General features: G+C 37.9%; 1 protein-coding gene across 2 annotated transcripts in view; it reads right to left on the reverse strand.

Moving 5' to 3' along the window:
- Positions 1 to 22,603, reverse strand: part of MED1 (mediator complex subunit 1) — a 40,566-nt gene that overhangs the window by 11,637 nt on the left and 6,326 nt on the right. Inside the window, exons 4-14 of one of the 2 annotated variants that reach the window (XM_014053484.2) lie at positions 21,132 to 21,186; positions 20,358 to 20,490; positions 20,005 to 20,033; positions 17,328 to 17,399; positions 16,829 to 16,903; positions 15,698 to 15,771; positions 13,545 to 13,634; positions 9,661 to 9,772; positions 9,323 to 9,447; positions 5,300 to 5,427; positions 1,534 to 1,735 (exon numbers count right to left, since the gene is read on the reverse strand). In XM_014053484.2, the coding sequence (XP_013908959.2) occupies positions 1,534 to 1,735; positions 5,300 to 5,427; positions 9,323 to 9,447; positions 9,661 to 9,772; positions 13,545 to 13,634; positions 15,698 to 15,771; positions 16,829 to 16,903; positions 17,328 to 17,399; positions 20,005 to 20,033; positions 20,358 to 20,490; positions 21,132 to 21,186 (1,095 nt within the window). Of the gene's footprint in view, positions 1 to 1,533; positions 1,736 to 5,299; positions 5,428 to 9,322; positions 9,448 to 9,660; positions 9,773 to 13,544; positions 13,635 to 14,000; positions 14,201 to 15,697; positions 15,772 to 16,828; positions 16,904 to 17,327; positions 17,400 to 20,004; positions 20,034 to 20,357; positions 20,491 to 21,131; positions 21,187 to 22,603 lie in introns of those variants that run through there. The other variant, XM_087713451.1, reaches the window with a different exon arrangement.

Consider the following 22,603-nt stretch of genomic DNA (forward strand, 5'->3'; position numbering starts at 1 on the left):
TCCCTTTCTGATAAGACTGCCTTGTCCTCTGCATAGAACAAAACTGTGCTCAGTTCACTGATTCATCATAGCTGCCTAAATCATGTTATGTGTTTATAAACTACTATATATTTTGTTGCCATTTTTAGTTTTTATTACTTTGTACTCTGCCTATTCCAATTGAATTTAGTTGCTCTTGGAAACAATTCTAAGGAAAATATGCAAATGAAAGTGAAAGATATGTTTAATCTTGGTAGAAGAACCATTCCTGATGATAAAAAGACAGCTAATATTTTTTAAACAATTCTGAGATGAAGTCTCTTCAAAAATGTAAGGGATATCTGTAGGACTATTGCAACTGTTTTTCTCTCTGCTGTTTGCTCTTATCTGTGACTCTCATTTATATATTAGCCAAGATCAAAAAGGTCAATGGTGAGACTGACAAGAATTGCAGTCTAAAAATATCCTAATGGCCATATGTTGCCATTTGTAACTTAACCTATCTCACAGATTTGCTGCAAGGCTATAGTGAAAAAATCCTAAACTCGCCAATCTGGATTCCTTGGGGGAGAGACAACAAATTCTCCTAACTGTAATTTGATTTCATTTATCTTATTTTTAATATTATCTAAGTATCTAACATATTCTGTACTCACTTCATGCCTCCAACAAACAAATAAAGTATTTTTGTTGGGAAAATACTGATACATTTAGGTTTCATACAAAATTAGTTTTAAATTCAACATGCCAAAATCATAATTTAAATTATTTCTAATTACTGTCTAAAATACAGGCACCATGTCAATACTGTTCTAATTTTATCCAATTTTCTCTGTAAAAGATATTTTCAACTACAAAAGATGTTTTAAGTTTCATCTGGAAAAAAATAACACTTCGCAAAAATTGAATTTATGCCTGCTTGTACTAATCATGTACTTCAAAATTTTCAAGGTCTTTTGAGCTGGGTGATGCCAAATCAAACCAAATAACCAAATAAAGTCTATAAATCCAATACTGGAACTTGTCTATCTTTCAAATAGATATACAACCTACTATAATTCTTGAGACAAAAGATGCACAATAGCATGCAAATATAGATAAATATATTATAGGTAGTTCTTGACTTATGTCCACAAGTTAACCTAAAATTTCTGATGTTAAACAAAATAGTTATTAAGCGAGTTTTGCCCCATTGTATGATTTTTCTTGACACAAATGTTTTAAGTGAATCACTACATTTGTTAGTAACACTGTTAAGTGAATCTGACTTCCCCATTGACTTTGCTTGTCAGAAGGGCACAAAAGGTGATTACATGACCCTGGGACACTGCAAATCTCATAAATATGAATCAGCTGTCTGTGTCTGAATTTTGATCAAGTGACCATGGGGATGCTGCAATAGTTGTAAGTGTGAAAAATGGTCACAGCATTTAGCCGTGCTGTTATAAATTTGAATTGTCACTAAACAAACTGTGTGGTAAGTTGAGGACTATCTGTACTGGATATAACAACATTCTTTGGGTGTTTCCTTTTAAAGGAAGCAATAGTACTTACCTTCTTTTAAAACAGTTCGTTTGACACAGCTGCCTATTAGTGTATTGTAAGCCACCTGATGCCTGATCATACTGAGAATGAGAGGTACTCGACTAGGATGGTGGAAAGCAATCTTATTAAGCAGTGTTCCTTGAAGGCTTCGTCCATCTGGCAATGGGGCATCTTTGTTGAGGAAATAACAGTGCTGTTGTCCTGGCAAGGCCTGGAATTTGAAATATATGAACACATATTACATAAAGCAGGGGGGAATATAACAAAGCAAATGCCTTACAGAGGTGAACTGAATCACCTTTCAAGGCCAGAGTTTATTGATTATTCACCACAAAGTTGTTTCAATTCCTAGTGACCATATAGATATGGTAGATTTTATCCACGGGAAAGTTACACATTTAAAAATATTTAAGTTATATTGTTCCCAAAATTTAAAGTATCTTACGAAGAAAATGTACCAAATTACCGTATTTTTCAGACTATAAGATGTACCAGTGTATAAGACGCACTAAGATTTTGAAGAGGTAAGTAAGAAAAAGTTTTTTGTCCTCCCCCGCCCCCAGAAGTACTCTCTAGGGCTTTCCCCCTTCCCCCAGCCCTGCTGAAGCCTAAAGAGTGCTTCTGGGGGGTGGGGGAAGGCAAAAACTCCCCCGTTTTGGTGAAAAATGGCCCATTTTTCACAAAAATGGGATGCGGGGGCAGGGCTTCGCTAGATGCACCAACATTTCCATGCTCTTTTAAGGGGGGGGAGGTGTGTCTTATACTCTGAAAAATATGGTAATCATATTGGAACGATTCAGATATTTAGCATACATCTCTTACAATATCTAACAACTATGTGTGTTTACTGAAGTAAAGGAGATGTATTCCAATGGAGAACTACTTAATCCTGGAATGTATATAGTAACAAACATGTTGTACATTTAATAATGTGGGACAAAATAATAACATTGAAAGCATTCTTTCTCAATTCAGCAAATATTCAATTCCTATTAAACTCAGCAATCAGTATCAATTATTGGGTTCGTTACAAAAGTATCTAAAATTACCTGCACATAGACAGCAAAAGACTGCTTTGATCTACATTTGACTACTTTATTTAGGTTCCATTACAGAGTTTACTTATGACTTATGTTCTTATATAGTACAAGTCTAACATTCTGATTACTTTTCATAGGCATTTTAAAATAAAATTAACCCCTAACATGTTAAATTTTAACTGACTCTTCCAGGAATAAATTAATATATAATGCTTTAAATCCAACATCCAACAGTTAAGAAAGATCCTTTTTCTGGGTTTGCCCATGTCATAAAGAAATTATCCTTTAATTTCCATTCCAGGTAAATAATGTGATATCAAAAAATAATAGATTTTTTATTCTAATTTAGATTGCATACTACTTATTTGGCAATAAAAGGGTTTATTAAAAGATAAGGCTCAACTAAGTACTATAAACAGAATTAGGCACATTATAGATAAAGAACCATACATACTGTACATACATAAAATCTTAAAAGATGTCTAAGAGTTACAAGCTTTCAAAATGGCTATTGGCAGAACTGATAAAGAGAGGAAGTTAAAATAAAAACCCCTAAAAACAGAAAGTGGGAGATGGTTTATAGAACCCCTTGGAAATTTATAGCAATACACCATAACAATGCATTGCTTGAGTTTGAAAAAAAAAAGTCCTATACAGGATTGATGTTGTAGGAGATTTTTCAAAATTTTGTTATCTTTATTATGTCAATGTTATACTATTATAACAAGAGAATGTTATGTCAACAAGAGTGTGATAAAGGAAGAAAAAATGTCCTTAACCATTTCTATTTTTCTGTAACTATTCCAGTTTGGAAACCAGAAAGATTATTTTCTCTATATTGCTGGAACACTGAAGAAAATCTTTAAAATGCAGAAGACTGTTACAGACCTACTGAGCTTTGTTCTCTGGGATAGAAAACCAAATTGGTAGCATTTGTAACAGTATGACATTGAAACTACTATTCAAAAAGGGTAGTGTTTATAATTCTCTCTAGATAATTCTCAGGTACATAAAATAAATAATTCTGTAGATTAAGAAAAAAGCAAATAAAACACAAAACAAACTATCCCAAAGGTGCTTTTTTTAAGAGGCAACTGGACTTTCTGGTTTTTCTTTGAAGATAATTTGCTTCTCAGCCAAGAAGCTTCTTCAAAAAAAAAAAAAAAAAAAAAAAAAAAAAAAAGCGAAATATCTTCAAAGAAAAACCAGAAAGTCCAATTGCCTCTTGAAAAAGCACCTTTGGGACACAAAGCAAATTACTGTCTAAAAAAGAATTTTTCAGATTTACCACCAAAATAGAGGTGCTATTGCTCTTACATATAAAATGAACAGTATGATAGAGAAATTAACAGTGATCCCCATAAACATCTACAAGAAGAAATTCTACTGAATTCTATGGAGTTCACTTCAAGGTAAGATATTATATGTGGGTGTATACATATTTATTAATTTATTTAGTCATGTTTATATAGTGCATATTGAAGGTGGTGAATCTTTGAGAGCTGTAGGCAAAAAAATTTCATTTTAATGTATGCCGATTAGCCGTGACCTGACAAAAGTGCGCACGACAAAAGCGCGCCGACAACACCACATCGCTAAAACAGCGACATCATCACCGCGCCGACAGCAGCGTGGTGACCGAAGGGCGCTTTGCAACAGCGCGGCATCAGAAAGCAGATTTAAGGTAAGGGTTAGGGTTTAGGTTTATGTTTAGGGTTAGCGTTATGTTTCGGGTTATGTTTCGGGTTAGGGTTAGCTTTTGAATGCTAGTAAAAGCATTTTGCTGAGTGCTTCGGAAGGCGCGGATGTCTGCGCGCTAGGGTCGCATTTTGCTTAGTGCTTCAGATGGTGCGGATTTGCCCTCTGTGGTTATGTTGGCGGAAAAGGGCTTCGCGGTTTTGTCGGTGAACCCCGATTAGCGTGCATTTAAAGTGACAATAAAGTTATTCTAGGTCTAAGCCTAAGTAGGCATATTTAGAATAACTTAAGAGAAGATTAATCCCAGAATGGTGAATATAAAATGAAAAAAGAGAAGACAGGAAAAGAAATTAGCCTATAGGTAGTCCCTGGGTTATGTTCATTTGTTTAACATCATTCAAATGATGACGCCACTGAAAAAAATTGACTTACCACAGGTCCTCAAAGTTATGGCACTGCAGCATTCTTAGTCATGTGATCAAAATTTGAGTGCTTAGTGACTGAGCCGCATTTAAAACTATTGCAGCGTCCTGTGGTAACGTTTTCTTGCCCTGTGCAAACTGCCTCCATTTCAACTCTCCCTCATCCCCCGCCAAATCAGCGTATCTCTACCTCCCAATCTATTGGTCATCCTGCAAGCGTGGCCAAGATAAGAGGTTGCTGTATTCTGCTGCTGTACACACACCCACACACCCACACACCATGCTATGAAAGGTGGCTGAAAGGTCAGACAGTCTGAAGTCCTAGCCTAACTGCCTGTGCCTTTGCTAAGTGATATGGTCATGTGATGTTTTCCTTAACAATTGCTTTGCTTAGTAATGGAAATTCTGGTCCCAATTAGGTTGTAACCTATCTCAAATCAATATAGGACTTCTCAGTTAAATAGTAATGAAATTCTCAGTTCAAACCTAAAGGCATTACAAAATAAAACACAACTATATTTATAGCACTATGTATTAATATTTTTCTGGTGTTCCGAAAATTCTATACTTAGAACTTGCCTAGCTCATATATTACTCCCTCACTTGATAACTTACAGCATAAAAGCGCATAGTATTGTGCAATGGACAAGGATCCTCCTCCTCCTCCTCCTTGGATAGCTCAAACTGTGTGATGAGCTCATATAATGGGACATAGGTTGGAGTAGTGTCAAACAGCGGGATACCTAGAAATAGTAAAAAAATATTATCAGCCCCAGAGATTTAACTGAAGAACAGCTATTATTACATTGCAGTTGAGGGAATATTGTATTGTTTAGTGCAATTCCTCCAAAGGGAGGGGGTGAGGGAAGAACTTACTGCACTATGGAATTGCCATAATTATCTTCCCAGATGCCACAAATGTTTAATAGACAAATACATTCCCATTTGGCAAGGATTATATCATTAATTATATAATAAAGACAGCCTCAAAGTTAACATGGTCCACCGAGAGAGTACTATACTTGGGTGATAAAAATGTATAATCATCAATAGATTTAATATATTAGAAAACCTGTGCCTTTTCCCTCATTTCTCTCCCAACATTTTAACTAAGTGTATTAGCATAATATCTCTGTTTTGAATTTGAGGCTGAAGGCAGACTTGTAGAACTAAAGGAGAACTATATCAGCATTTATTTATCAGCACAAATGCAACACACACAAACACATATGCTGGTCTTGTTGTATTCGGGTCTTTTCCCGTATAAGATTGAGATTGTCTTGGCCAACCATAGAGCGTACGCCCAGAGTGGCCACTACCAGAAGACTCAGTTTGGAAGCTGCAGAAAAAGTCATGTGGCGGCAGCGGCAGCAGAGGTCCCCTGGCTCTGCGGAGAGAGCTGGGCCAGGGCATCGTGAGGCTGGGAGGTGTACAAGCAAGAGCGGAACAGCTATTTAGGTATTTAGGTATTTATTGGGATTTATATGCCGCCCTTTTCCCCGAGGGGACTCAGGGCGGCTTACAACCACAGGGGAGGGGAGGTGCAAGGTCAAAACAAAGCAATATGTGAACAACAGAAAAATAATAAAACCCAACTTTCATTCAGCAATCAAACACTCGGGCGGGTAATTAGGAGCCTATCCCCAGGCCTGCTGGGAGAGCCAGATCTTGAGGGCTGCGCGGAAGGTCTGGATAGTGGTGAGGGTGCGGATCTCCATGGGGAGCTCGTTCCATAGGGTCGGGGCAGCAACAGAAAAGGCTCTCCTCCGTGTGGTCGCCAGTCGGCATTGACTGGCAGATGGAATTCGGAGGAGGCCCAGTCTGTGCGATCTAATTGGTCGATTTAGGGAGGTAATCGGCAGAAGGCGGTCTCTCAAGTACCCAGATCCACTACCATGGAGTGCTTTAAAGATGGTCATCAATATCCTGAAGCGCACCCGGAGACCAACAGGTAGCCAGTGCAGCTCGCGGAGGACGGGTGTAACGTGGGCAAACCGCGGTGCGCCCACTATCACTCGCGCGGCTGCATTTTGGACTAGCTGTAGTCGCCGGATGCACTTCAGGGGCAACCCCATGTAGAGCCCATTGCAGTATTCCAGTCTAGAGATCACAAGGGCTCGAGTGACTGTTGTGAGAGCCCCCCGATCTAAGTAGGGCCGCAACTGACGGACCAGGCGAACCTGGGCAAATGCCCCCCTGGTCACAGCCGACAGCTGGTGATCAAGAGTCAGCTGTGGATCCAGGAGGACTCCTAAGTTGCGGACCCTATCTGAGGGGTATAGAATTTGACCCCCCAGCCTAAGCGTTGGTGAATTAGCCAAATTATTGGGGGGGAAACACAACAGCCACTCGGTCTTATCCGGGTTGAGTACCAGTTTGTTAACACTCATCCAGTTCTTAACGGCCTCCAGACCCTGGTTCATCACGTCCACCGCTTCATTGAGTTGGCACGGGGCGGACAGATACAATTGTGTATCGTCCGCATATTGGTGGTATTTTATACCGTGCCTCCGAATGATCTCGCCCAGCGGTTTCATGTATATGTTAAATAGTAGGGGTGATAGGACCGAACCCTGGGGTACCCCACATGTTAGGGGCCTCAGGGACGATCTCTGCCCCCCGACTAACACCGACTGCGACCTGTCCGAGAGGTAGGAGGAGAACCACCGCAGAACAGTGCCTCCCACTCCCACCTCCCGCAGTCGTCGCAGAAGGATACCATGGTCGATGGTATCGAAAGCCGCTGAGAGGTCAAGGAGAACCAGGATGGACGCATAGCCTCCATCTCTGGCCCTCCAGAGATCATCGGTCAATGCGACCAAAGCGGTTTCTGTGCTGTAACCAGGTCTGAAGCCGGACTGGAAGGGGTCAAGATAGCTAGCTTCCTCCAAGGCCCGTTGAAGCTGAAAGGCCACCACCTTCTCAACAACCTTCCCCAAGAAGGGAAGGTTGGAGACAGGACGAAAGTTGTTTAAAATGGCTGGATCTAACGATGGTTTCTTCAGGAGGGGTCTCACCACCGCCGTTTTGAGTACGGCGGGGAAGTGCCCCTCCCGAAGGGAGGCGGTGACAACCGCCTGGATCCAGCCATGTGTCACCTCCCTGCTGTTAGCCACCAGCCAGGAGGGACACGGGTCCAGAATACAAGTGGAGGCACTTACAGCTCGAATGGCCTTGTCCACATCCCCAGAGGCAACTTCCTGGAACTCAACCCAGAGCTGATGTGGCAAATGATCCTCCTGTGTCTCAGCTGGATCTACTGCGGTGGAGTCCAGGTCCGATCGAAACCGAGCTACTTTGTCCGCCAAGAATTGAGCATAATCCTCAGCCCTACCCTGCAAGGGGTTTCCCGCCTCCCTCCTATTAAGGAGGGAGCGGGTTATCCTGAACAGGGCGGCTGGGCGTGACTCGGCGGACGCAACCAAGGAAGAAATATATGATCTTTTTGCGGTTCTTAATGCTCGGACATAGTCCTTGGTGCAGGTGGTTAAGAGTGCTCGGTTTGCCTCGGACCTATCGGACCTCCACTGGTGCTCTAGGCATCTCCTCCGGCGTTTCTTCTCCCGGAGTTCCTCGGTGAACCAGGGAACTCTCCGGGATCCACTGACCCGGAGGGGCCGTAGTCGCGCAACCACCCTCTCCATGCGTGCAGAGCACAATTCACTGCCATTTCGAAGGCGCCAAGCTGCGGGAGCCGGGCGGCGGCAAACAGATGCTCACATGGCTTGGCGATATCCCTAGATCAGTGAATGGCACTGTGTCCGGCTGGAAAGGGGATTTGTCGGTTGGCTGCTCTTGAATGTAGTTACTTCATGGCTGTGTTACGCTGCTGCGACAGCAAAACACAGCCATTTGCCCATGAGGCTGTGCCCGGCTCTTTGGGAGCCCGCTCACAAGAGAGCAGCTGCCCGGCAACCCCCCTCTTCAGCTGGATACAGAGTCGCTCACCAATCTAGTGGTATCCCAAAGGGGCTAAGCAACGCAATCACCTTTGCCTCCCCGCCCCCAGTTCCTGTGGCTTGGCACCTTCGGGATACCGCTAGGTTGGTGAGCGGCACTCTGCCTGGAGATGAGGGGTTGTCCAGGGAGCTTATTTGCGGGGGAGGGATTATATTTTTGCCCACCAGAAAAATGTGGCATGGCCTTATTATCAGGACATGTCTTAATTTCGGGGAAACACGGTACACCATCTGCTTGGCATTAAGATTTTCAAATATTTACAATTTTTTGTTCAACATAGGAAGAATAAAAAAAGGATAAAGTATAGAAAGTAGCTATGGGTAACTTGCCAGGGCAGGGGAAATGACAGGGGAGAACAGAAAAAGATGAAGCATATTTATTACCACAAAACTCTGTGCAACTTTATTCTGAGATGCTATCCTTTTCCAGACTATGATTTATTTCCACAATTATTTATAATGATAAATATGTGACATTTGCTTGGCTTAAAAAAAAAAAGAGAATTTCAGCAGCAGAAAATAGGACTATTTCTAATTAGGTTCATGGAAAATATATAGTCTAGGTTGTGAAAAAGAATAAGAATGCATTTTTAAAAAGCTACTTTGCTACCATCTAATGTCAGATGTAATTTTGTCAGATATTACAAAATTTTTGCAATAATTTATCAAAAGTTATTACCGGTGCAATTCTGAAGTTTCTGAATGAAAGCCTGAGAAACAGGAACTGGTTTTGGAAATTTCAAAAAGAAGCAAGCTGGAAAATCAACACTATTGGCACTGGTAACTGAGGAGAATGAGGGTGTCCTAAAAAAAAAGAAAAGAGAATTTGATAATAATCAGATTTTTTTTAGTGGCTGAAGGCCACAGCAGAGACAATTACATGTGTAGGGAGGGAGAGTCTTAACTCACTATTTTATTCATTAAAAAGAATATAATGGGCAACGTGCAAAAAAGGGACCAGATATGACCGTGTCCTATAGAACATTAATGAGCATCCAGTGTTGCTTTTTTTCTTACCCTTTGTTATCAACAGGGTGAGTCCCCATAATCAGAGGGGCAATCGGAAGTTTATTCATAGTTAAGGTTCCCTCAATTGTAACACATACATTCATGCCTAGGTAACGAGGAACTGAAAGGAAAGGAGAAAAAGGTACAATTTTTCAAATAGTTGTAGCTCAATGAGTTTAATGCTAGACACTGCATAACTTGTAATCAACATAATTCACTGTTATACACAAAACAGATTTGTGATGCATGCCCTTTGATAATAGATGGCATTCTTGGGTGAGCAATGACTTTTAACTTCCCAAAAGCTGCTATATACCAGTTAAGATTTACCCATTTAATACTGCAGGCAAGCTTAAATCCTATGTCCCCCCATGAACTGGAAGTACAATTTCTTTTTATGTCATATTCTTGAAGTATGTTCTTTTACTGGAAGTCAGGAGCATGTACATTTAATAAATAAGAATATGCTTTTTTTCTATTTATTCTCAAAGTTTTATGCATCATTGGAAAATCTGTAAGGTTGTATGGGATCTCCAACCCTGTTCTCACAGCCCGAGACTTTATTTAAAAACCAAATATTCCAGCTATGTCCTTTCCAGGGATCTTACTCTGTCAACAATGCCATTTAAAGATATTTATTAGGCTCTGAAAATAGGAACGACTGTCAGTGACACACTCCTTCCAGCTTTCAGAGTTTAAGAAAGGAACTGTAACCACAGAACACTTTCTCATACATTAAAGTATATACATCCTTTGGCTTAGATTAGTATCTGTAATGGAATCAACAATATAGATGAAGGGAACATGTGCAGGGGTAACAAGAGATGGTAGCAAAATGAGGGGCAATGTCTTTTTTGAGTCTTGGCTATTTAGTCTTTAATAACGTTCAAATTAAGTGGCAGCAATTTAAAATGTAAGATTATCTCATCTAAGACATTCAACGCCAGTATTGTGCTCCATATCAATATAAATCATGAATTTGACACTGAATGAAGAAATTCAAGATCACTTTTAACTTTAAGGAGGTGTCTCTGATTCAAAGCCCTCTCTGGGATTCTACATGAAATATATATTTCAGAAGTTCAGTGTATTTGTTTAGGTTGCATCACAAAGGAGGAGTTTCACAATGTTTGTTCTCCAAATATTTTGGTAGGAAGGTATAGTACTGTTTAAGAGATCAATGCATCCCATAGGGGCCTCTGTGATTGTTATCCCAACCTCTGCTTCTGGGTGAGGCACAAGGCTATCACTATGTTTGCATCTCCTTCTCTTCTTGAATTTGTGTATTCTTATATGTCTGTATGCTTTTTTTTTTTTTTTGCAAATAAGTAGTTAACATTTAATCCTTTCTCATTTTGTTTATATATTTTTCATTCTCTTTTTCTATCCTCCATGTCACATTTTTGTTGTTGGAAGACAGTAATTTTTCATTTCTACCTACATTTTACTTATTCATAATTTCTCCAGAATAATCCCTGTAGAAAATAATTCATTGCTTACTGCTTTTTAGCTCCATAAACAATTTAAAATGAAATATAAATTTTATATCTGCCTTCTTGTTTTTTTATCTATCTTTTTTAGTGCTTCCCATTTCATTTTCATTATATAGTATATGGATGTGTCCTCTTGTTTAGTTGCATTGGCAAAGAGTTACAACATAGTTATTGGATTAGTAATTGTTGCAATCAAAAAACCCTGAGGTTCTAATAATTTTTTTACACTTTATAAATGTGATTAAAGATTTATGTTTTTCTAATACAATACAATAGCAGAGTTGGAATGGACCTTGGAGGTCTTCTAGCCCAGTGTTTTTCAACCTTGGCAACTTGAAGATGTCTGGACTTCAACTCCCAGAATTCCCCAGCCAGCATTCGCTGGCTGGGGAATTCTGGGACTTGAAGTCCAGACATCTTCAAGTTGCCAAGGTTGAAAAACACTGTTCTAGCCCAACCCCCTGCCTAGGCAGGAAACACTATCCCTCTGTTTATGTTGCCTAGAACTGTTGGCTTTTTTGGCAGCTGCTGCACACTGCTGGCTCATATTTAAATGGTTGTCCACTAGGATTCCAAGATCCCTCTCACAGTTACTACTATTGAGCAAGGTCCCACCTGTACCTGTACATCTTGCCTAAATGTAGAACCTTATTCTTTTCACCATTGAATTTCATTTTATTAGATAGTGCCCAATGTTCAAGTTTATCAATATCCTTCTGTATCTTAAGCCTATCTTCTGGAGTGTTGGCTATTCCTGCCAGATTGGTGTCATCTGCAAATTTGATGAGTTCCCCATTTATTCCCTCATCCAAATCATTGATGAAGATGTTGAAGAGTACTGGGCCTAAAACAGAGCCTTGGGGTACTCCACTGCATACTTCCCTCTATGTAGATGCAGTTCCATTGACGACTACATGTTGAGTGTGGTTGGTCAGCCAGTTACGAATCCATCTGGTGGTGATGCTGTCCAACCCACATTCTTCTACTTTATCTAGTAGTAGGTTATGGTCTATCTTATCAAATGCCTTACTGAAGTCCAAGTAAACTATATCAACGGCATTCCTCTGGTCCACTAATTTTGTCACTTTGTCAAAAGAATGCAATAAGATTAGTCTGGCATGATCTGTTTTTGACAAACCCATGTTGGCTATTGGCTATTACTTTGTTTACTTCTAGGTGTTTACTAATTCATTGCTTGATTATCTTTCCCAGAATCTTTCCTGGTATTGAGGTCAGGCTGATAGCTCTATAGTTTCCTGGATCTATTTTTTTCCCCTTTTTTGAAGATGAGAACCACATCAGCTCTTTTCCAGTCCTCTGGCAGTTCCATGGTGCTCCAGGATCTCTGAAAGATATAGTTCAGTGGTTCTGAGATCTCCTCTGCCAGTTCCTCCAGAACCCTGGGGTGTAATCCGTCTGGTCCTGGTGATTTGAACTCATCTAGGTAAATGCTCACTTACCATTTTCTTCCCTATTTCAATTTGTGTTCCTAATCCGATTTTTGTGGTGCTGTTTTTGATAGGTTGGACTGTTTTATCCCTTTGTGTAAATAGTTAATAGTTCTGCTTTCTCCCTGTTGCTTGTCACCTTCTTGCCACTTTCTCCCAGCTATGGACCAATTGTTTCCTTAACTTTTTTCTTGTTTTTAACATGTTGGAAGAAGCTTTTTTTGTTATTTTTTACTTTTGTGGCAAGCTTTTCTTCATTGTGTACTTAGCTTTCCTTACTTCATCTTTACAGGCTCGGGCTATTTGCTGATATTCTACCTTAGATATGTCCCCCTCTTTTCACTTTTTATACTTAACTTTTTTGTCTTTCTGTTAGACTATGAGCAGAGTTGTAGTTATTCTGGAAATCAGAAATGAGTTGGAACATGAAGAGAGCACAGCACTTCAGGCTATTTCTCAGGTTGAGGATATATCTGTGATCCAGGTAGCATAGTCATTTCACAGCCCCATCATTTAGACCATGTGAGTCCAACCAATTTCCCATGGCCCAAGGGCTAGCAATAGTCAGATAGCAATGTGGCCCTACAAGATCATAAATTCTATGATTTATGTACATTAACTATATTATATATTTTATATGCAGCCCAAGACAATTCCTCTTCACTTAATGTGGCCGAGGCAAGTCAAAAGGCTGGGCACCTATAATTTAAACTTTCAGTTCCACAATGCAGTAATTTCATCAATAATTATCACATAATGGCTGCAAGAGACTACAAGTTTTTTAAAATTTGAATTATTTGCTTTAGCCTTTATTAAATATGAATACTGCATACCTAAATGCTTTACTGCTATTAAGGATATTGAAGGAGAAGATTTAAAACAATTCAGCATATAGAATGCCCAATTCAGAAAATCAGTGGATAACAGGAAATACTATGTAAGGATAACGTACCATTATTCTCATTCAGAATGATGGGAGCTCCAGTTCCTTCTTCAAATAAATCATAAGGAGAAACATAATACTTAAGATTCATCAGGTGACCTGAAATAAGCAGGTTTGTTAATGGAAAAACAAGAATAGGCAGAAGAAGAGTAAAAATGAAGTCTAAATATTGAACTGAATATATAGTTAATCTTTTCAATTAGTTATTCAATTTTTATAGCTGTCCATCTCAATTAATGATTAAATTCCAAAAACTATAAAAGCAATACAAATAAAAAGCCTTTAAAACAATAAAAGTTATGATTTTATTTATTAAAAATATGTGACTTATGCATTTTAGTTTACCCACCATTGTTATTCAATACTTTTGGGACTAAAGATGATTTGAAAATTGAACCATAATACTGCCTGCCTTTCTTTGAGAGTTGGGTTTAATAGTATTAATATTACTATGGTTGTTCTTACAGTCAGGTAGGTGTTTACACTGGATTTGGCATTTCCCAAGGTCTGAGCTAGGCAGATGTTGTTTGATGATGTTAAAGGTATTGTTGCAGGATGCAAGCTGTTCCAACTAAAACTATCTTTTCCAATTGGCTGATGGTGATTTTGCCAATGCTGATAGTGTTCAGGTGGGATTCCGGTTATTTCTATTACTTTCTTCTTCATTCTACTTCTATTTGCAGGTCACTTTGTATTTTGCGATTATAGTGATTTTTTAAAAAAGTTCTTTCTCTTCTGCTGTCTCCAAATACTGTTCTGCCAACTATCCAGATTGCTATTGTTGTTAATCCTAGGATCCTGCAGTTGATGTGGAATCCCCAAAAACAGTACATTTGGCTGTAGACAGGAACAACATTTGTGCCAGATATAAAGTTTTTGTTGTTGTCAGAAACTGAATTTGTTCTGGGGAAGAAATAGCAAACTAAAGGTATCTCTGTGGAAAGGAGAACTGAAAATCAGGACATGACTAGATGAGCCATGACTAGACAATTTATAATATTTTCCGTACAAGGAAAGGATCTGAGATTGCTTACAAGTCAGCTGTTTCAATTTGGAGATCTCAGAATGAAGGAATAAGCATCTTGGTAAAACTCAGTTAATATCTTGAAAGGACTCGAAGTTCATATATTTCTTTTTCTAATCACTTTTGAAAATTGCTTGTTAACTAATTTGCATCTATTAGCAATCTTGGAATCAATATATTTCATTATACTGAGTAAGCTTACTGCAATCCTTGATGAAATAAATTTTAACTATAAGTTTAAGAACTTATATTTTAAAATTGAACATACTGAAAAATATTTTTGAACAATGGACTCACAATTTAATTTTAATAGTCTCTTCCTCTATAGTTAGATAGTGTTTAAAAGACCTTATGGAAAAGTAACAAGTTCAACTTAACAAGATCAACAATGAGCTGAAAATGGATTTAGAAATGACAGGCTGTATGAATAACAGAGAAAAAGATGTTATACTGGACATATAAAATAATTAAGAGACAAACAAAAACCAAGAGACTAATTTGGAGACTTTTATTACACTGGATTTACAAAAGAGGGCTTGTTAAAATTTTGAACAATTTTGTGAGAAGACGTAAAGAAAAAAAAAGAAAATAATCAAGTTGTACAAATTTATTTGAAGGGACTAAAGATCAGAGTTGGTAAAAGTAAAAGTTGGTTTATTTGATCAAGATTAAAATAGATAGGTTGTTATTTCTGGTAAACCTTAATGGGCTTTTGATGACCTTAAGACTAGAATGATGAGGCTTTATGAATTTATTTAAGACTGCAAAAGATTTTTTTTCAAATGTACATATTGATTATAATATGCAGTTTATGTGCATTTTCTATAGTTTTTTGCTGAACTAGCAGTTTTTGAAATCGGTATTTTATCTGTAGTGCACTACTGATTGAACTGCATTGTCTGAGCTAAGCAAGGGCCAGAAGAACAAAATTAGGTAATAGTAATTTCACAATTTGCTTTAAATAATCAGGAATCAATCATTATAAAATAACAAAAATCATTGCACCATTAATTGGGTTATATTAGTCTGTCTGTCTACAATTATCTATCTATCATCTATCAATCTATCTCTTGCTCTCTCTCCCCTTCCCTCCCTCCATCTTTTATAGAAAATGATTAGTAAAAAAAACATTTCCTACCACCACTTCTAGGAGTGAGATAGCCCACGCTGCCATGCAGAATTTTGTCCAAGGGACTTGCATTCGTGGCTTGCCTATAAGGAGATAAAAAACAAAAACAAATTTCTAGACATTCATGATACAAAAGACATATCATATTCATGTTCAATCAGAAGTTAATTATGTCTGCAGAATTAATTCAACTGCATATAAATTTGGACAGGACTGCAATCTAATTCTTTAAATGAGATCCTCTCCTCTCCTGCCATTAAATCTCCCTGGATAAACAGTCACGAGCACTGGATATCTATTACTGCATTTGGGAAACACAGTTCAGTTTTATTTCAGAAACTGTTTTCTTAATCTTTTAAAAAGAAAATCTCACACATCCTCTATTGAAAGCTTTGGAACTGATCTTTTAAATCATATTTGGACTCTAAGATCTATCATACATATGAAGTTCTTTAAATAATTATACATATAATAACATTAACCAAACAATTACAACTACAATAAATCTAATAAAACAGGATAATAAACTAACATAATAAAGAAGAAAAAAGTTTAGTAGGAAAAAGGTTTGATAAATGATGTAGTACGTTGACAAACTTTCAGGTTATAGTAAACTAGCATTTGCAATCTTTCTAAACTCAGACCCAGTGCCTTTTAACAGCGATCACAATGGATCAAATTGCGGCAGTATTTCTGGATATTTCTACGGATTGATTTGCTAATAAAAATATTTTTTCTCTTCAGACCAATAACTTCTGGTTAAGAGTGGAGTTCTGATTTAATTAGAACATTGGGTATAGTATAAGGATCAGCGTAATAAAGACATGGGAGATGGTCTCTAATGCCTTGTCTAATACAGATGCAGGCACTCGTGATGTGGGATGTTACTATATCTTTCCTCCATTACCATCAAAGGTGAAAGACTTAAACTTTATTAATGTGAACACTCTCCTATGCAACAGAAAGAATATTGGTGAAATAATATGATGCACAAATATTGTATTTATCCATATTTCAAATAGGATTAAAGCCAGTTCTTTCCAAGCCTACTTACACTACCTGGGTATTTTTTGGGGGGTGGGTGGGTGTTTTTTTAAATTAGAACTAAATCCTGGGTTCATTGTGGTAAACTGGTCTTACCAATACATCCCTGCCATCTTTGAAAGATCAAGCTCCAAGGACTGCAGAGCCAAATACATTTTAGTTTTCAATTTGCTGAAAAGAAAAGAGGAAACTTGTTTTAAACGTTTTGTATAAAAAAAGAAATTCCTCACACTATAAAAGCTAGCTAAAGACTTTAGAATCAGACAATGCTTCCAATTCTCTGCCAAGAGTAGATGCTCTACAATGTTTTAGAATGCTAGGACTCACACCTCCCATAATGTGTAATGCCATGTTTGCAATCTGCTCCTAGTCGCTTAGGTGAGATTGTTACAGAAATTAGATAAGTAAATAAATAAATTTTATATACAGGGTGCTACAATTCTCCCTATCATGATATTGTGTTATCACTTATGCAGTCAGTCTCAGTTGAATCATGACAGAATAGGATAATTATTTATAAAACAGCTTGTAACATGCAAATTGTTTTATGGGATAATTCTCCATTAATGAAACTATGATTTAATGGAATACTTACTTGTCACCTGGCACTTTATATAGATTGACAAGACCCTTAAGATGCTTAGAAAATTCATTGAAGTTTCTCTCTCTAGGAAAGAAGAAAATTTAGTTTTAGTTTACTATATTGTCATTGCACCTTGTACAACAAAATTAAATGTACATTAAGTGTACATTATACAGAAAAAATAAAAAACATACATCCTTCACATTCTATACAATTGAACTGAAAACCTGATATTGTATTAATATTGCACTATATAGTAGAATTCAATATAGTTACTGTTCTGGGATAGAAGCTGTTTTTCAGCCTATTTGTCCTGGTTTTTATTGTTCTGTACTATCAAAAAAAGGGTGCCTAGGATAAGATGGATCTTTAAGAGTGTTTTGAACTTTCTTAAGGCAGCAGGAGTTATAAAGCTCGGCGCGACAATTCTGCAGAGCTCCCAATCCCCAAGTTCAAGGAAGGCTCCACAGCGGGGAAATTGGGCTGGCAAGGACTGCCGCCGCCACCCCCGATAGCCAGAAATCCACGAAAGGTTAAAATTACCGCTGAATCCAATGAAAAGATGAGAAGTTTGTCAATTAGTCAGAGAGAGAATTGAGAGACGTCTCGTTAGGCTGGACTGAGTAAAAAAACTGACTCGGTCCAGTCACAGGAGGCGTGGTCAAAATTTACATACTCAGTCTCTAGGCTAATGGACAAAGTTAACCCATGATTGGATTCCCCGAGCAGCACACAGGAGAATAAAATATTCTCTATCGTGCAGTGGTAGAAGGTCACCAGCAGTTTTTCATTCAGTTGTTGTTTTCTGAAAAGTTTCAGGTAGTATAATCTCTGCTGGACCCTTCTGACCAGTGCTGCAATGTGGGCGCCACAGGTCAGGTCCTCTTTTATGATAACACCCAGAAACCTAAAACTAGCCACTTGCTCCACTTGGCTTCCGTTGATAACCAATGGCTGAATGTCTGATCTATTCCTTCTATAGTTCACTATAAGCTCCTTGGTTTTATTAGTATTAAGTTATTGTCTATACACCACGAAAGCAACCGGTCCACCTCATCTCGATAGGCAAACTCATCCCCCTGATGTGAGTCCCACCACTGTTGTATCATCTACAAATTTAATAATAGTATTTCTGGCGTGAATGGGAATGCAGTCATGTACATAAAGAGTATAGAGCAATATATAACCTTTTGGGCTTGCGTGCCAAAAGCGGAGGAGCGCGGGGGGGGGGGGGTCGTACGCGGGCGTGCCACACCCATAATGCTATGTGTGCGATTCCAGCACACATGCACACGCCCCCCTCACTTTTGGCACACTTTTTTTGCCCTCCCCAGGCTCCAGAGACTTTCAAGGAGCCTGGGGAGGGTGAAAAAAGTTTTCCATGCCCCCCGGAGGCTTCAGGTGGCTCCCTAAAGGCTCGGGGAGGGGGGGGGGGAATGATCCTACGAGCAAACCGGAAGTCCGTTCCCAAACTTCCGATTTGCCTGTTGGGTTGGTTTTTTGCACTCTGGAGGCATCAAGAAAGCCTCTAGAGGGAGAAAAAAGGCCTCAAAAGAAGGCCAGTCAGATGGCCAGTGCGCGCAGATGTGCTAGAGCCTTGCGTGCCCTAACAACTGCCTCCGCATGTCACTTGTGGCACGCGTGCCATAGGTTCACCATCACGGGCACAGAGTAAGAGACTCAACACCACAACTCTGTGGTGTACCAGTGTTAAGAATAAGGGCTGAGGAGGTATGATTCCTAATCTAACCCTCTGGAAGCAGCCAGACAGGAAATTCATAATCCAAAAGCAGACTGAATAAGAAATTCAAAACCCATAAATTTAAACACTAGTCTATGTGGAAGAATTGTGTTAAATCATTTGAAACCAGCAATTCTATTTAAATACAGTATTAATTTGTAAGAAGGAAGAGGAGAAATGAGAGATTTGATATTGCTGGCTCTCAATCTTCCCGTGCAGTATCCTGCTTGAAACTATTAAGCTTTAATGTGTTGTTGTATACTTTTCAGAGATATGTAGGCCTTATTGACTAACTGCACTCTTATATAACCCACAAATCCCCTGGATTGTCTTTTACCTCTGTAGCAGAGGATTCTTAATGTGTTTCTCAAAGGTTTAATTTCTAAGACTTAATTTCAAAAAGAAACGTAAAAGAAAAGAAAAAGAAAAAAGAATAATAAAAGAAATAAAAGACATTCTCATAACGACATCCTCGAAGGACATAATAACATCCTGTTAGAATGCAGAATTAAGATAGTCTTCATTTTTTTCTTTCAAATTTCCGTATTTTAAATACTGAATTAATGTTTCCAGCCCATACTGTACAATTATTCAGTTCTATTTATCTGATTCATAGCATAACCTTTTTTGAAGGCCACCAATTTTTCATTACAGCTTTCCTATCCACTCTCAATAATTCTGTGCAATACTACAATGGAGGTCATATTTGCCGGAAAGCACAGCTTTGAAGCCCTGGGAAATCTGACTGCTAGCCAGTCTTAAAGGCAAGTAAACCAGTCTGCATTAGCTAATTCTTTGATTATCTGACTGACAGGGAAAAAAATCACTGATTTGTTGTTGTTAATGAGAGCAATTTGCAGAAAACCATTGGAAAGGAATGGAGAGTGTTTGTGTATAAATAAAGGTTTTGAAAAGATTGCCTTCATAATAAAATAACACAGTACTGACCTTAGATGCTGTACCAGCTCTGGGCAGCTCTGGAACAAAGAAAATGGATAATATACAAATTACAAACTACTGAGAATACAATAGCTTTTCCTTAAAGCAAAATAAATCATATAAAGCTTAACATGGGATTTGGAAATGTCTTCAAATGCTCCCCTTCCCATAAAAAAATTTTTTTTGGGGGTGGTGGTGGTAAAGTGAAAATTTTGTGATTTTCATGGATATTATAAAAAAAAAATCTAACTCATGGTGGGAAAAACCTGGCAAAGACTGGCTTAGGATAATATGTTATATTAACATATATTATAAATCAGCATAAATATGAAAAAATAACTTAGCCATTACACTCTACGTACCACTGGGTTTTCTCCATGATGTGCCACCTTGACATCACGCAGTTGTCCTGTAGTATCCAAGTGTACTTCCACATAGAACATGTCAGATGTTATATAGCATTCAGTGCCATTTGCACTAAGATGAGATCCAAGACTTTTGTAAAGGGGAAAATTATAAATGTCAAAAAAAAATTATAAGATTATATAAGTTTATCAAATTTCAGTAAGACCTTATATATACTTATACTTGCTAGTAATTTACTTAATACTTCATCAATTCCTCAACTTATGGCAAAGATGTACCAAAGTAGAAAAGTAGCTTCCCATACCCGAAACCAAGTGCTGCCCATCCAAATTTTCAATTTTATTTTCTCAAAAGTATATTAAACTAGTATGAATATATATAAAAATGTAATTAGCATAGTACTGGCTAAAGAAAGCTATGAAAGTTAAGTAGTAGGTTGACATTAGAATACAATTATTTCAAGCTTGCTTTCAAATATAATGAATGTTTAAGAACTACTCTACTTAAATCAATTCATGGAAAATTACATTTTAATCCACTCATAAAATCATTAATACAATTCAGACCACAATTGAGATGTGATCTTGGATCAAGGCTATTTGTTACACTTCATGTACTGTATAATCAAAGTAAACTATGTTTCCTGCAAAAGAATTGAAATTGAAATTGCTTTCCAGTAGAAATGTGTTTTTGTAGCATATCAAAGAGACAATTAGCATGATTCTTTGAAATTAACTAGGTAAAACCTGTAAAAGAACTAAACAACTCACCCATTTTGTCTAGCAATGGACTCTAAGCGATCTGTCATAGCAGGCAGAGATGACACTAGGAAGAAGAGAGTTTAATTAAATCCAGTCCTCTTGTCAACTTTAGATTTATTTTTCATATAGTAAATGGGGAGTTGAATCTTTACATTTTAGACTAAGTTTTACAATTTCTTCTAGCATTACATTTTTCTACTTTTTTCCTATGATGGTTCACCCAAAAGGCTTGGGGCAAGATAGATTAAAAAATTTTTTGCTTTTTTCCAAAGCAAAAGACTGATAAAAGACATCAAAACATGATAACAGCAGCACTATGCACTTATAGCCTTTTATGATTATTTAGAGCAGCAGTGGCACAGTGGTTAGAATGCAGTGCTTCAGGCTACTTCTGCAGACTGCCGACTGCTTGCAATTTGGCAGTTTGAATCTCACCAGGCTCAAGGTGGACTCAGCCTTCCATCCTTCCGAAGTCGGTAAAATGAGGACCCAGATTGTTGGGGGCAATAGGCTGACTCTGTAAACCACTTAGAGAGGACTGTAAAGTACTATGAAACGGTATAAAAGTCTATGTGCTATTGCTATTTAACAAGAAGTAGGGAATGGTATCTTGTTTTAAAAACAGAAAAAAACATGCAGATGAAAATAGCAGAATCTTGTGTTTTTCCATTCAACAACTTTTCTGGACTGCTTTTCTCTTTAGCCACATGTGAATAGCCAAAATGGTTGGAAGAAAAGCAGAGAAACATGACAGGGGGACTTCTGTATGTCCGATTTAAGTATCCTAATTCAGGACCATAACTTCTTGTTTTAAGCATTTTAATTTATTATACATCACTGTACACTACATAACATTGAATTCATTGGTGTTGATATGTATCATTATAAATCAACTTCCCCACTTTAACAAATCAGGAAACAGAGTCCAATTAATATGCTGCAGTGGAACTAAATCTATTTCCTTGAACAATATTTGGAGTATGATACTACTACAGCTCTCTGAAAATGTTGGCCAAACGTTAAATCAAGGAGTGTACTTTTTTTCCAATCCCAAACAGAAGAAAAATAGCTCTATTGTTTTAACTCTTTGCTTCTTGATGCAAAAAGACTTTAACCCCTTCTCTAACTATGCTATGCAGATAGAACTGGGGCAGAGGCTTAACTTTGCACCTATTAACCAGAAGTTCTAACTGGCAGCAGGTACAGAAGCAAGAGAAATCAAACATGCCTCTGCAACTGCTTGCTGGTTCTGAATGGAGAGAAAAGGAAAAACCACTACTGCTTGTTCCCAAATCCATTACAAAGATGCAGCAAAAGCATTAGGAATGTGGCATTTTGTACATTAATATGCAAAATATGCCTGCTGATTAACCAAATAAAACATAAAGATATAAATTGCAGCAAATCATGTCCATCAGATTTACAATCAATCTATAAATCCTTAGGAATATGATATAAAATAGTTACACAAAAAAATCAAT

This window comes from Thamnophis sirtalis, unplaced genomic scaffold, assembly GCF_051295495.1.
Source record: "Thamnophis sirtalis isolate CommonGarterSnake01/CBP01778 unplaced genomic scaffold, rThaSir2_p1.2 scaffold_4, whole genome shotgun sequence".
In the NCBI taxonomy this organism is placed as follows: Eukaryota; Metazoa; Chordata; class Lepidosauria; order Squamata; family Natricidae; genus Thamnophis; species Thamnophis sirtalis.